At 44.4% G+C, this 16,382-nt stretch overlaps 1 protein-coding gene across 6 annotated transcripts in view; it reads right to left on the bottom strand.

Annotated features, from left to right (window-relative positions):
- Positions 1 to 1,153: 1,153 nt before the first annotated feature.
- The window catches only part of CCP110 (centriolar coiled-coil protein 110), a 1,154,773-nt gene continuing 1,139,544 nt past the window's right edge, over positions 1,154 to 16,382 (bottom strand). For all 6 annotated transcript variants that reach the window (XM_069647149.1, XM_069647148.1, XM_069647151.1 and 3 more), the window contains one exon: positions 1,154 to 3,705. In XM_069647149.1, coding sequence (XP_069503250.1) covers positions 3,653 to 3,705 — 53 coding nt within the window. In that variant the 3' untranslated portion in view covers positions 1,154 to 3,652. The remainder of the gene's footprint in view (positions 3,706 to 16,382) is intronic.

Below are 16,382 nucleotides of genomic sequence, written 5' to 3'. Positions count from 1 at the left end.
TCGAATGAGCGCCCACGTGGTGCCGGACTACTAACTCTGATACCAATTTGGCTTACAAAGGACCTTTGTCCATTAGTCTTCTTTCTTCATACAATGTTGCTCTTCATAACCTTGAACCCAACATCTATTATCGGCTCTTTCCGACTCACACAGTCTGTGCGGGAGGGTCCCATGTACCACTGACATCCTTCGCACAATTCGCCAGCAGCGATTCCCAGTCTTACGTTTCCCCTGTCGAAGGCTGCGCGAGTCTGGGTTGAAAAGGGCAAGGGCAATTCCCTCCTCGCCGCCTTTCTCCTCCGTTTGCTCTGCCGTCCTGGAATAGCTGCTTCCTCATGCGTTTGGCTTTGCTCAGAGTGTGCTTTTGTGCTTTGCCTTTTATCCCTATGGGGAAACGGAAGGGAAGTCAGGTGTGTGTAATTATCGGCAATTGCCTGACTCTGCCTGAACCTTGTGTTGGGACATGCCAGGTATACGGCTCTGGTGTTAGTCCGTTGTCTTTCATGGTAATCGCTCTGTGAGAAAGTGTGTCAAGAAAGGGGGGGGGGAGTTGAGTTTCTAGATATCCTACAGAGTAGGATGGGGAAAATGTGTCATAAGGAAGGGGGTACCGCATCTCACCCTTCGATGTCCCACTTCCACTCACCGAGCATCCCTCACCCAGGTGATCCTCCCGCACTGGTCCACCCCCAGGAACTGGATCCAATAGCGATGGCTGTGTCCTGGCCTCCTGGATGACTGATCCCTGGGGATTAGCCAGTGAGACACCTTCAGGTTTCTCACAATGCCCACCCACTTTATGTAGGATATTGAAACTGTTAAGCAAATATTTGGTTCAGGGTACTGAATGTAATGTCTGTCCCCATCCTAGAGAGAAAAGTAGGTTAATACTCCACAGAGGGTATTCTTACACATTTTTTCTTTGTTATTTTATCATCCAGCCATAGCTGTGTGAGGTTTTGGGTTGGCCTTTTTTTGGGTCACAATAGCCGGTAAGATGTTTAAGGTTTCACTTTGATATGTAAGACAAGCAAGTGTCAATCACTGGTCCCGGTTACAATGGAAGTTACTATGAAAATTCATGATTTCTTGTACCACGGTAGTCGGTCTTGCTTTGATAAAGTATTCGGGTGAAAGTGAAACAAAGATATAATCAAAGAGAAAACATCCTTTATATTAAGATATTTTATTTTACAGAAGCCTTGAAAAACAAATAAAACATGAAATCAAACAATGAAATAGTAAAAAAAATAAATATACTTTATCATTAAGTGGCTACTTCATATTTAAAGAAAAATGTCACAACTGAATGAACATCAAAAAGCATGTACAAATAAATACAAAACACATTTAATTTCTGGCACTTAAGAGAAATGCATAGTAACATTGGAATTGCGTACACACCCTTGAGTGGAATCCAAATGTAAAACATTTGAAAAATATCAAAATCGAGTTCCTTTATTTTCAAATGAGTTTTCATGATAGTAAAAGTACTGCTAATTTCCAAAACTCCACAGGTACAATCGACCTGTATTAAGAACCTACAATACCACAGCCAAGCAGGGAGCACTGTACCAAGAGTATTTATGGAGATATTCAACACAAACCCCTTTACACTTTGTAAATCTATGTCCATCTACTATTTTAGAATGTCTACGGAACTAAATTGTTTGTTATTGCAATCTAAAGACTTCTACCGGTGGCTGCTCTGTGATGTCAAAGTAGTAGAAATAACACCTTTGCTTAAAAATTCACTTCAAGATCAGTGTTTTCATTTCAATACCTGTAGTTACTATGTTTATTGATGATGGACCCAATAACCAGTGGCTTCATTAAAAAGTAAAGGTGATCCTCCTTTAAGCCAACCAAGATGATAATCAAGCAATTAATAAAACATGAAATTGTTATTTTCTATATGGTAAATTGGAAAATGCCAGTCATGAATTGCTTAAACCTTCAATGCAGGCTTTAGCTAAGTATTCGGTTAGGGTGATGATGCAAGAATGGAGTGTTTTAAATTCAGCCAAAATGGCAATGGCTTATTCAGTAGTTTACTGCAAAGTACATTCCAACCGAAGTCTTGTGAATAGGTTCCGCAAAAGTTATCTTTGCTTGGGGTGTGAGGTGTTTGGTAGGGAGAATTTTAATAGGTTTTGAAAGGAGCAAATAAAGGACAAATTAAGAGGAGAGCCTTGGGCCTTATAATTTTAAGTGCAGGGATATTTGGGCAATAGGTCAAGGTGATGACAGTAGCTTGTGAAGAAGTCCTATATTTTAGAAGTTCCCAATTTCATTAGATCGATTTCACAAGCTCTTCTCAAATTCTCATTTGAATATCACTGGAAAACTGATACAAGATGTTGTCATAATGCTAGAGGAGGAAGTGCACAGTAGTATAAAACCACTGAGTTGTAGGAATTGCTTTAATTTTGGAAAACAAATGTTTAACGATGCAATTCGGAGATGCTGAAATGAACAGCTTAATATTTTAGGACAAATCCTTTTATTGTAGTCGGAACTTTTGTTTTTATTTAGCTCATGTTTTATTCTAATTTAGCATACTTTGTAAAATATTGCTGCAGTACAAAACAAAAAAAAGTCTAGAATGACAGGAATATTTCAGGAACTAAAATATGGCAAAAATAACCACAGTTCCAATACGCTCATCATGAAACTCAGTTTCAGCTTTGCAGATTAAACACACAAATAACAATAATATGATCTTCTGAAAGAAATAACATACAACAAATTGTCCGCTGAGGAAGTATACCAAACACAACTTTCAATGCTTTTTTTGGTTAAGAGTGGCATAGAACGTTTTTTCACAATATTGTTACCAGCATTAAAACAAACAGTTTAATATAAACAAAGAAAAATAAAGTTTGATTTGATCCTTTTTGTGTTCCTTAATGATAGGAGATCAAAGAGGCCAAATTAAGATTTAGTGCAAAACCATCCTCTGTAGAGTGCAATTCATATAGCTCTTTGTAACCACAGTAACCGATATTTAGACCAAAGGTAATCAGTTATATTTACTTTTCTTGATTCAGATGCATGTGGAGCCATACTGAAAACAAGGGGGATACCTCATCTATTCACCAAGAAAGAAACTTTGCCGAAATTTAGAATTTGAGGCAAAGACAGAATATTACACAAACTATTTTTCAGGCTATTTGATAAAAAATGAATTTCACTCGAATACCAACTGATGCATGCCATCTGTATACAGTACACTACAGGAATTAAAATAACCATACTCCAAAATACACATTCTATCACATTCTGTTTGCATACTTTGTTTCCTTTAATTAATTAGAATGCTTGGAGTATAAACATAGAACCACACAGGATTAACTGGAAACATTGTTCTTCCTATTCATGTCCCAGCCACTACACTCCAACCTGTGGTGTAGTGTTTGAGAAATACACTCTATTGGACTGTTAACAAAGTGATCAAATCCTGCAATACAGAAATTCCACTTGGTCCATCTGACCTTGACCAAGGTGCATATTCCCACCCAGGCACGAGCATTATAGTTGTTTTTCTGCAACATTATCACATGATCTATTGACACAAATTGAAGAGAACATTTGAGAGTTGTCTTGGAAACCTATCCACTACTGGTTTCTCATCCAAGCGAATGCTGCCTTCTCAAATTGTCACTGCATTTGGCCTCTTTTTTTGGGTTCTTCCGGAAAATACTCCTAAAAGAAAGAATTAATAATTTTCAATTACAATGCAATTTGCTTCTTTGACATGTCATCCAATGCAGGGTAACTATGTAAGCATTCAAAGGGCTTGATGGGATTTCTTTGTTAGTAAATGGCAACTTCTAAAACATTCATGTTAAATGTTCCCCCACACTCTCCTAAAATCAACTACAAAAGAAATAGGTCAACCCGATTCTATGGCCACCTTCCAAAATGATACCAAGCCAGGACTTCCTCTTCATGGTGTATGCACAACTTGCAGATTTCATTAAATTGACATTTCTGGAATTCAGTTTGACCGTGGCAGCTCCCAACGAGGACCATTCCTCTGCTCACACCTTTACTCCATCTCACCCAGGCCCTCAACTGCTGATCCTCCTAACCTCCAACAGGCAAGGGCAAACATGCACCACTGTTTCCATTACTACTCAGCCAAGTACAACTATTACATTAACCTCACACCTCCTCATCAAAACCTAATCCCCCTCCCGGCTCTCCTCTGACTCCCAACTGCGCTTTCTCCTCACTCTCAGTCAAGGACCTTGCCAGCTGCTTCTTCCAAATAAAATTTTAGACTGGACACCCTGCCTTCCCTGCTCTACCTCTTCCTCCCTTCTCGGCACCACCGCTACCTTTACTCAGTCTTCACCATCTGACTTCCCACCAACCACACCGGCTGAGGTAGTGCCTAAAGTACAGCCACTGACATTTGTAATATTGGTTGAGACACAAGGTTCCCGTTTTCCTAATGCGAACAGCCGCATATTGCTCACAGAAATCTCTTTGTTGTTGCCTCCCACACTGCTCTGTCAAAAACAGAAGGGATAACCATGTGCAAAATGGTGGATCCTGCAATGGAATGATGACTGCATACACTGTTTTGTAAAGTGTATACCAAAGTATGTATTATTTCCTTTTTTTCTATGACTGTGCACTATTATTATATTGTATTTAAGGGGAGTTGGATATTTTGGGGGTAAAAACAGCTCCATGTTTTCCAATTATCTGCATTGTGTAGAGAAAAAGACAAACTATACATATCTTATTAATATGCAACTGCACTCTGTTCTCATCAACACAATTCTTTTAATTTGTGAATGAGCACAAGGATGCAAGTGTGAGACTTAGAAATGGCATGGGGCAGTTTTGTTTTCAGATTACTCTATGCTTGAAATGTGGACGTCTGCCATCCTGAGGGGAACTGCAGATCTGAAGTTTATGCCTTGTCAAAGCCAACATTTTCCAAATGGTTTTATTTCATTGAATTTACTCACTCAGACGAACATTTCCAATGAAGAAAGAAAATAAGGTGGTATGTCCAAATCTTGTTCTCAAGTACAGTAGCCTTCAGACTGCCATCCCATCCTGTGTTCCTGCTGACATATTTGCCTCCTATATGGTGAAGGCGTTAGCCCGCCCCCATCTGCTTTCACTTGCAGCTTACCAACTAGTTTCAAGGTGGCCCACTGTCCTACCCGTTTTGAAAACACAAACCTCTGACCCAAACAAGACATCAAGCTATAGATCAGTGACTATCCTCCATCACTATTCTAAATATGTCAGGTGTGTAATCTTCAATTGCACAATGCCTACCTGGAAGCCAAAGGACGGGGTGACCCACTCCAACCTTGATTCTGCAGCAGACACTCCCACAGGGCCCATACATACTCACATCTGCAACTCTACCACTACCGCTGGTCACAGCCAGATACGTTAATTTCTCTTGATCTGCCATGTTTTATAAAGTTAACCATTTCTCCCTCCTCAAAGCTGCCTCATATCTTGACTTTCAGAGGACCAACCTTGCTTGGGTGCCTCCATGCTTGGCCGATTACAACTTTTGCATTTCTTGCAACACTGACCTCCTCCACCAATACCACTGCCACATCACAAAGGGTAGCACAAGGGTCTGCCATTGGCACTTTGCACCTCTTGGCTAAACTACCTCCTCCTTTAGATTTTCTTATAATTTATTTGCAGATAATCTTCAAATCTTTTCCTTCACTCCTGAGCTGTACTCTGCAATAACTGCCGAATTGACAGCAATTACTGAATGACAGGGTGCTGCTTGATGCCTGCCTCTCCTAAAACTGTAGCGATTTCCCTGCCACCCTACAATGTAAGATCTCTTATTGTCTATATATACTTTCCCCGTGACCTGATTGGCACATCCACCCCATCCCCCACCAAGGGTGGCAATCTAGTGCTCTGTATTGATTATTGATCGCAAACGTCTACAATTTACCACCTCCGCTTCTACGGTTGTCAGGAATAACCTCCTGAATATCTATAAAATCCATCCACCACATAACCTTTCCATCACCCCAAGGGCCTTCCTTCTTTTTTCGCCATTACTAGCGTGGTTGTTCTTTTTCAACCCTTCTTCTGAGAGGAGGGAGGCCTGTGTGTACGTTTTGCCTTTGGTGGGAAACCTTGGGTGTCCCCGCCCAGGCTCCAGAGTGTCTGGGCAGGCAGGATGTGGGGGAGGAGTTTTCCACCCCCCTGTCCTTGTCTGCCAGCGTGCCTGAATGGGACCAGCTTGCACTGGGGGTCTAGATGTCCTGATTGGAAAACAAAACGCTCCTTTCTGTAAACTGCTGAGGAAGATTGCAGAGGAGTGAGTTCTGGATCTGTATAAAAGGTGAGGCTCCTGCAGTGAAAAGCAAGTCAACCACTGGAAGCTAACGTAACCGAAGAAGACGACATCCAGAGACGCCTGCAGACCCTTTGCAACACCGTTAAGCGACCACTGCAATCCTGACCCCGTCTTCTGGGCAACAGAGGAACTACTAAGAGGAGGACTTCTTCCCTTTGACTGGTGGGAACAGCTAGTCGCAAGACGAACTTTGATTTGAGCCATCTCCCAAGGTAATGTGAGTTTCCAAAGGTGCAGAGTCCCAATATCAGGAGACCTGCTGCCCAGTTCAAGCGCATCGTCTTGGAACAGCTGAATCCGTCCAAATCTTTGCTGAGCCCTCAAGGACACTCCAGAGACCCAATCCAACTCTTCGAGAACCGCCACACCAGAGTGTGGGACTGCAGGAACCGAAGAAGGTTGACCGAGCGAATAGTGTTCTTTGTTGGTGCTGCAGAAAAGACACCAAAATCACAGAGTGACCAGAGAAGTTGATGAAATCTGTGCCAGAGGTCCTCCCTCGAGACTGCTGCGGAGAGATCCTGTCCATTGCCTGTCTTTTTGTCATCAGACCAAGGAATTCGGAGGTCGGGTCTAGAGTTGCAACATCGCAGAGCATCCACCACAAATGTTTTCTACATACCTAAGGCACTGTGGGGAAAAAGGTATTGCTTACCTTATTCTAGAAAGTCGCTCCAGAGAGTTGGAGTGCACCTAGAGGTGTCCATGGCAACCACCTCTTACCTCTGACTCAATTAGCTGTGTGTGTCCCTTTAGCGAGTCCTTTAACAGGGTCTCCAACATTGGTCATGTCTTCTTTTCTTGTATCTTCTTTCCTAGAGACTAGAAAGTATCCACAGGAACTTTTGACGTCTGCTGCTTTTCAAGACTTTAAGCCTCTCTGAACTTTCTTTTAGCCAGGGCTACGTTTTGGACCTTAAAAGACTTGCTGTGCAGGGAAACTACCTCTAGAACCTGAAGCTCTGATAGGATAACACTAACCAACTGTTAACCTTCCCAAAAATCACTATCTTATATATGTATGCTGACTAAATGCAATTACTGTATTACTTTGTGGGTGCGCGTTATTAACGAAACTACAGTAGACCTGTCAAGCTCCTGTAACAATTGTTAACGTTCAGCAACTACCAATTAAGAAGTGGCCTTTTGAAAGTATACCTATGTGTGGTGGTTAATTGTATTTAACAGTGACTTTTGTGTAAATATAATAAATCTATATTTTAATATAAATGTATGTGTTCCTTTGATGTGCATTACTAGCTAGGTTCAATATGTATACATTTAAATATATTAAGCGCAAGGGAAAAAACCTGGCCCGGAGGCATCTAGGCGCTGAATGCAGAGTACTTACCTACAGCTCACATCTTCCTCTTACGATAAACCTGACTGCCCTGCCACTCAAGGTTCCCGAGTAGTACAGATGGATACTAAGAGGTGGGGATCTACAAACCCCTGGGATAGCTTACTAAATTCTTACCTCACTACCTTACTTTACTAATACTTACTTTAGGAAACCCCCCCTCCCCCCCCCCCCAACACCAGTGGCAGTGGTGGGATTGGTGTAGTTGGATTACATTGGCTCCCGGTTGTTTTGTATTTCTAAGAATCCATCCTCAAGGCTACTATACAGTACAGAACTAAACCATCTCTACTATGGAAAACTATAAGGCAGAAGCTCTTATATCTCTTACTGTTGAAAAACATGTGTATGGATAAATGGCTTAGCACTAAAGGAAAAAAGCAAAGCTAATCCAAAACTTGTAGGATTATCAAACTGAGTAGGTCTGTAACCCCTACTCCCAGAAATGATCTGGAAAATAAAGGTCAAAGTATAACCCTTAGCCGTCATCTTCCAGAAAGTGAGGTAGATGATGTGGGAGAAAATGTGATTGTTAATCCACCTTCCAATCCTTTGACCTCAACCCTAACTGTATCTAACAGGTCCGCTGAGCTGGTTCTAGAGATAGAAAAAATGAAAATACTGTTTGAATTCAGGAAACTGGAAATTCAGTCTTAGATGAGACAAAAAATTATAAAGGAACTGCAACACGGGAGTGTGGGTTGGGGGGGCGGGGAGAAAGATATGCAGCATGAGCAAGACATGAAAAAGTTGTCCCTTGATTCCACTTCTGTTTCAGAGTTCTCTCTGCCAGTCCACTCCAGGAGCAAGAAGTCTCATCTCCACAAAGATTTGGTGAGTGTGTATGATGCCAAAACTGATATCCTTGATGGGTACATTTGAGTTTACATGTAAAGTACACGGTACATGTGAAAGTGAGTTTGTTCCATGGGTAATCCCTAGGCTCCCCCAGAATGGCTGTGATGGAGTTGAATGATGCAGATAGACAAGATTACCAATTGGTCAAAACTGCTCTCCTAGCCAGGTTTGGGAAGACTCCTTCCCAATACCTAAAAAGGTTTAGGGACCACAAGAAGAGATGGTAGCTTGTGGGTCACTTGAGTGTGCGAAAGCCTGAAAAACTGGAAAGTATTTTTGATGCCTGTTCCCCAGAGCTGAGACAGCACCTTGTTGACTCTGTAACTGGACCAAAATAAGCTAGCAGTGGCTGCTGCCTTGTGGGTGGTTAATAGGGCTACACAAGGATTTGGAGGCTCCTCGCAAGAAAGAGGATAGGAAGAAACATAAGAAGGATGATCATTCCAAAAATCCACTACCAAAAGAGGAGCACAAACATAACAAGGGTAAATATCCGCCTAAAGAACCTTATAGGGCTAGTGAAAACCTCTGGGCCCAAACCAGGGAGAGGTTATCAGAAACCCCCATTCCAAAAGACATTTGTGAAATGTGTGGTTTGTGGGTTTGGTGTCCATGTGAAAGGAGATCCCAGTTGTAAGTGTAAACTTTCAGGGATCCCATATGTCAGCTCAGCATTCACACACAATGTGGATACACCAATGGCAGGGGATTGCTTCCACCCTCAAGCTGAAGAACCCATTGGTGCTCAAGCTAGAGTATCTTTAGTATCTCTGGTACTGTGGGATAAACAGAACAAGAGGTCTATAATTCCATTCCTGATAATACTAAAGAATATTATAAAGACAGTGTACTTGTATATGGTCAGGACACCCCTGCCATTAGAGAAACTGGGGCCAGTATAACTGTGGTAGATGAGTTTCATTCAACCTGAGAAAGTTAATAGGACTCCCAAAGGGCTTACCAAGTTAGGAGATCCATGTTACGCTCACCTGGTATCCACAGGGACGCCACCCAGCCGGGTTACTCGCTGGTATGCTTCTCAGCTTTGCCCTGATATGGTCTGCGGGGAAGGTTCTGCCTTGTGGTAGAATTAGGCGTGCTCTCCGTCCTGCCTTCTTTGCAGGGGCACGTTGTCTTTCATAGGCGAGTGCGGTCCAGTTACTTCACTGACACCGGCCCGTTTGATATTGTTCAGGTAGGTCTTATTGCTGTTCTTTAGTTTTGTTGCTATACTGCATGCCTTTTTTTCCTTTAAAATGTCTCTTTTTTTCTCCCTTAGGTATGCAGAGCTTCAGCGCGGCGAACTGGCTTGGTTGAGCCCCGCTGGTAAATGATGGCACATTAAGAGCGCTATGATGGGGTAAGTAAGCGCTAAGCGCAGCGCTGCGAAGTCTGACCTTTGCTAACCTGTGTTTTCCTTCCTTGTAGGTCGCGGTGTTCTTCAGTGCGAGTGGAATGTCCGGAGTGGTGCCAGCCGAGAGGTGACCTGCCAGGTAAGCCTTTTGAGCAGTTCGTAATTTGTAAATGTCTCTACTGCTTTCTTTAATGTTGCCTCTATCTTCCTCTTTCAGGTCGTTCTGTCTGGGAGGTGTGCAGATTCGAGGAAGCTGTTCTCAGTAGCTGCAAGTGTTTAAAGATGAAGACTGCAGGTAAGATGCTGCTGCTAATGATGTTCCTTTTGTCTCCTTGCAGGTTCTGCTTCTCCGAGGTTCGAGGGAATAGCTGGACACGGTGAGCGTCACGTTGCAAGCTGAAAAGTAACGCGAAGCGTGTTGTCTTGCTTGGGTGTGGTTTAAATAGCCCCAACAAAATAGTCCAGGTAAAGTAGTCCCTAGGCTACCACACCCAAAACAATAGATCGCATAGCTTGGTTCTTAAGAACCAAGCTATGTGGATGCCTCCATGTTGGCTGACAATACAATAAAGTAGTTCCCAAGCACATTGTTTTTCATAGTGTATGAGCCTGGCGCCATAGGCACCAGGACTGGCCCCATGAGGGCTTTTGAAGAGGATGCCAGGATCTAGAGGCCCGAGTCCTGACTCCACCTGCCCAATGGGTTTGCCAGAGGGAGTTTTGGGCGAGGGTTGTGACAGCACTCCCCCCTAAGGCCCCCTCCCATGGTGTTCCTTCTGTCTGGCCCAGGTTTGGTTGGGAAGTTCCGATGGAATTTCCTGATTAGACGTGGTGCGTGGATATTCTCACTGGGCTCTAAGGATCTATCTTGTGGTCCAAATCCTTTCCAATTGACGAGATAATATAGCTTGGTTCTAGAGTATTTAGAGTCCAAGATATGTTTGACTTCAAATTCTGGTTCTCCGTCAACAAGTATGGGCTTAGGTGGTGTCCCAATCCGTGTGCTGGGTTGCATTGGTTTCAGGAGGGACACATGGAATACCAGGTGGATGTGTAGATTAGGTGGTATATCCAGTTTCAGGGCTGCTGGGTTGATAATTGCCTTAATGGTACAAGGCCCTAAGAATCTGGGATGAAAGGTCCGGGTTCCCTTGATGGGTACGAATTTAGCGGATATCCAAACTTTGTCTCCTACTTGATAATCAGGGGCCTTTTCCCGGTGTTGGTCGGCGAATCTCTTGTTTTTCTTTGGCATGAATAAGGTGTTCCTTTGCCCTTTTGAAAGCCTGAGTAATGGTTGTGTGTAGAGTCTTTACCGCTGGCATTTCCAAGCTGGCTGGAAGGTCTCGTTCAGAGGTACGTGGATGTCTGCCATAAAGGGTATAGAAGTGCGTTTGTCCCGTGCTTGAATGCAAAGAATTGTTATATGCATATTCGGCTATCCATAGTAGGTCTTTCCAATTCCTTTGTTCGTGGTGCAGCATGCACCGTAAATATTGCTCGAGTGTCTGATTGGTTCTCTCGGTTTGGCTGTCCGTTTGGGGATGGTGACTGATAGATAGCCGAACATTGATCTGCGCCATTGCACAACATTTTTTCCAGAAGTTTGAAATGAACTGGCTGCCTCGATCAGAGACCAGAACCGAAGGGAAGCCATGTAGCTTAACTACGCACTCCAGGAACACTTTTGCTAAGGTGGCTGCGTCTGGGAGGCCTTTGAGAGGAATAAAATGGGCCATCTTCGAGAATAAGTCCACAATGACAAGGATGGTGTTGAACCCTTGGCTTGGAGGTAGATCAGTGATGAAGTCAAGGGAAAGAGTGTGCCATGGAACTGGAGGAATGTCCAATGGTTGTAGGAGACCAGATGGTTTTTGTTTCTGCGATTGATTTTGTGCGCAGGCACCACACGACTGAATATACTGAATGATGTCCTTACGCCAGGTAGGCCACCAAAAGTTCTCTTTCACCTTAGCTAGGGTTTTGGCCATCCCAGGATGCCCTTTGTTCAGTGAATCGTGATAGTTTGAAATAATATGCTGTTGTAATTCCTTCTTGGGTACATATAGGCGATCCCTAAAAAAAGGGTAGATGGTCCTTGATGGTATATTGTTCTCCTTGAGTTTGCCATGCGAGGTAGGCATCAGGATTCATTGTCCGTTGGATTTCTTTTCGTAGTTCTGCTTGTGTTAAGGCTGTCGTGATACCCAAGAGTTTGTCTTCAGGTATAATAGGTATTGGGTCTGGAGTTGTATATACTATTTCATCTATGCCCATGCGAGATAAGGCATCTGTCTTTCCGTTTCTGACTCCTGGTCGAAATGTGATTACATAATCATATTCGGCGGCGGATTTGATAGCCAGGAGTTCCTTGTCCGTGATGGCATAATTAATCTCTGGAGGTGAGAAAATTTTCGACCAGAAGGCCACAGGATGTAGCTGGCCGGTTTCCGGGTCTCTCTGTGAAAGGACAGCCCCCACTGCGAGACTGGACGCATCAGTTTCAACAACATAAGGGAGGTCTGAACAAGGATGTCGCAGGATTGGAGCGGAGGTAAACCTTTGTTTAGGTTCCTTGAAGGCTTCTTCTGCTTCTTCGGTCCAATCAAACTTTTTATTGTTTTTCCGTAACAGTACTGTGATTGGGTGCACAACCTGAGAGAAGTCTGGGATGAACCGGCGGTAGAAGTTCGCAAAGCCCAGCATGCTTTGTACCCCTTTCAGAGACGTCGGTGAAGGCCATTTCAGAATGGCATCTACCTTGTGCACGTCCATTCTGATGCCTCCTGGAGTAAGGATAAAACCAAGAAATTCTACTTCGGTGACGTGAAAAAAGCATTTTTCAAGCTTTGCAAACAAGCGATGTTGACGGAGCTTGGTGAGGAATGAACGAACGTGCCCGACATGATCTTGTTCCGAGGCCGAGTATACTAAGATGTCGTCTATGTACACTAAGGCGCACACATCAATTAACTCCCTTAAGACATCATTCATAAAATACTGGAATGCCGCAGGAGCGTTGCATAACCCAAAGGGCATGACTTGATATTCAAACAAGCCGTACTTAGTATGGAAGGCGGTTTTCCATTCATGTCCTTTTCTGACTCGGACCAGGTGGTACGCTCCTTGAAGGTCCAATTTGGTATACATCTGGGCATCTTTAACTTGATGTAGCATCTCAGGGATAAGTGGCAAGGGGTAGCGGTTCTTCACAGTGATCTGGTTCAATACGCGGTAGTCAATACAGGTTCTCAAGTCTCCTTCCTTTTTCGGTACGAAGAACAAAGGACTGGCTGTGGGGGACTTCGAAGGGTGGATAAATCCGTTTGCAAGGTACTGGTCTAAATAGGATTTCAAATGAAGGTTTTCTGGTTCTGTGAGCGTAGATCCTGCCGCAAGGGATTTGTGCACCAGGAACAAGGTTGATCTGACAGTCATAGGGCCTGTGCGGCAGCAATTTATTGGCTTGGTCCTTTCGGAAAACATCCTGGAAATCATGGTATTCACTTGGCAAGGTATTAGTTGCTCCCAGGGTTGATATTGTCGCTCCGGGAATCATGGGGATACAGAAGTCGGGTTTCTCCTCTTGGTAATAGCAGGCAGGAGAGCAGTCACCGGGGAAGGTTAATTTTCGTGCCCGCCAGTCTATCAAAGAGTTGTGAGCAACCAACCATGGCATCCCTAGTATTAGCCTGAACTGAGGTGCCTTGATAATATCGAATGAAATAGACTCCCGGTGTCCATCCTGGCACAGCAAGGTTACCCTGGCTGTGCACTGGGTTACTGGTCCGGAAGCGATTTCTGTCCCATCCACGGTGGTTACCTTGTCCATAGTTGGCTTAGAACATAAAGGAAGCCCCATATCTGCTGCCAGTTCTTGATCAATATAATTTCCAACTGCTCCGCTATCGATGTATGCTTCAAAGGCATGCATTCTTGACTGTTGGTGGTTAATTAAGATCACTAGTATTGCAAAGTGCGAGGTCAGCAACTCTTTCTATTCACTCGACAAACTGACCTCTACGTTTGCCGAGCTTGGTACTTTTCCGATTCCTTAGCTTCATCCTTCTCTGTGGCCCCGACTGTTATTCTTGGGGGTTTTACTGGACAGTCCTTCAGGAAATGTCCTGGTTTCCCACAATACAAACAAAGCCGTTGTTGTCTTCTTTTGTCCCGCTCTTGTTTTGTTAATGGAGGCCGTATCCTTCCAATCTGCATGGGTTCTTAAGCATTTTCAGGTACACAGGGTGTGTTTTCCCTTGGTCGAACATACACGTCCGAGGGTCCATTTTAGACCGGTCTGCCTTTCGGTCCTGCAACCGGTGGTCTAGCTGCATGACCAGATTTATGAATTCTGCAGTGTCTCTGTGTGGATCAGCCACCTGGGCTAAGACGTCCTTTAATTCGCCTCGTAAGCCTCGATGGAATAACGTGGTTCTTTTGTTTTCTGGCCACCTAGCTTCGGCAACCAGTCTGTTGAAGGTAGCAATGTACGTTAACAAGTCCTGATTCTCCTGTCGGAGGGACAAGAGTTCATTGTCTAGTGCTTGTTCCTGGGTATGGCGAGCAAAACGTTTTTCCATTTCTCTCTGGAACCCTCCAAAGTCATGTAATAGAGGATCGTCATGGGTTACCAATGGCACCGACCAATCTGCTGCACTACCACTCAGGTATGATAAAACAAAAGCTACCCGAGCTTGGTCGTTTGGAAATGCTCCAGGCCTACAAAGAAAATGAAGGCAGCAATGATTGATGAATGCCGCATACTTCTGTGGGTCGCCTGAGAACCTTTCTGGTGGTGCCAGGGGCACTGTTCCAGGTAACGTGATCTGTACCGGAGTGGGTGGTATGGCGGGGTTTTGCATCATTGGATTGCTTCCAGGTAGAGGCGTCTTCCCTGCCTGTGATTGCAAGTATTGCCTGCTAATCTCTTCAGTGCGTTCTTTGGTCACTATTAGGTCTCTCCAGAGGGCATTAGTCTCTTGTCAGGCAGAATGAACCTCAGCACGAAGCTCTCCTAGTAATTGGACCAATTGGTCCATTTCTGATGTCTCCATGGCGCCTAGGTGGATTTGTTATGGTAGGCTTTGCCTTCTGTTACGCTCACCTGGTATCCACAGGGACGCCATGCAGCCGGGTTACTCGTTGGTATGCTTCTCAGCTTTGCCCTGATGTGGTCTGTGGGGAAGGCTCTGCCTTGTGGTAGAATTAGGCCTGCTCTCCGTCCTGCCTTCTTTGCAGGGGCGCATTGTCTTTCATGGGCGAGTGCGGTCCAGTTACTTCACTGACGCCGGCCCATTTGATATTGTTCAGGTAGGCCTTATTGCTGTTCTTTAGTTTTGTTGCTAGCCTGCATGCCTTTCTTTGTTTAAATTGTCTCTTTTTTCTCCCTTAGGTATGCAGAGCTTCAGCGCGGCGAACTGGCTTGGTTGAGCCCCGCTGGTAAATGATGGCGCATTAAGAGCGCTATGATGCGGTAAGTAAGCGCTATGCGTAGCGCTGCAAAGTCTTGCCTTTGCTAACCTGTGTTTTCCTTCCTTGTAGGTCGCAATGTTCTTCAGTGCGAGTGGAATGTCCGGCGTGGTGGCAGCCGAGAGGCGACCAGCCAGGTAAGCCTTTTGAGCAGTTCTTAATTTTTAAATGCCTCTACTGCTTTCTTTAATGTTGCCTCTATCTTCCTTTTTCAGGTTGTTCTGTCTGGGAGGTGTGCAGATTCGAGGAAGCTGTTCTTAGTAGCTGCGAGTGTTTAAAGATGAAGACTGCAGGTAGGATGCTGTTGCTAATGATGTTCCTTTTGTCTCCTGGACACGGTGAGCGTCACGTTGCAAGCTGCAAAGTAACGTGAAGCGTGTTGTCTTGCTCGGGTGTGGTTTAAATAGCCCCAACAAAATAGTCCAGGTAAAGTAGTCCCTAGGCTACCACACCCAAAACACTAGACCGCATAGCTTGCTTCTTAGGAACCAAGCTATGTGGATGCCTCCATGTTGGCTGATGATACAATAAAGTAGTTCCCAAGCACATTGTTTTTCATGGTGTATTAGCCTGGCGCCATAGGCGCCAGGACTGGCCCCATGAGGGCTTTTGAAGAGGATGCCAGGATCTAGAGGCCCGAGTCCTGACTCCACCTGGCCAATGGGTTTGCCAGAGGGGGTTTTGGACGAGGGTCGTAACAATCCAGTCCAAATGTGTCCCATACTGCCAGCTATCTTACATGTAATGACATGACTGTTCGGATCACCGAGTGTCCAGTCAGAAGTGCCAGGTAGGGTACTCTTGGGCAATGACTTGACGGCCCTGGGTGTAGTTTCCAGCACCTCAAAGCCCCCTTCTAAGAAGAGAAGAGAGCTAACCAGGAAAGCAAGAGCGGCAACCTTAAGAGACCTTCAAACTGAGACCAAGGGGAAAACCCAGAGACTCAAAAGGAAAGAATGGCCCCAATCCCC

Source organism: Ambystoma mexicanum, chromosome 2q (genome assembly GCF_040938575.1).
Source record: "Ambystoma mexicanum isolate Mex_15411 chromosome 2q, UKY_AmexF1_1, whole genome shotgun sequence".
NCBI classification, from domain to species: domain Eukaryota; kingdom Metazoa; phylum Chordata; class Amphibia; order Caudata; family Ambystomatidae; genus Ambystoma; species Ambystoma mexicanum.
This window is presented reverse-complemented; position numbering and strand designations above follow the sequence as displayed.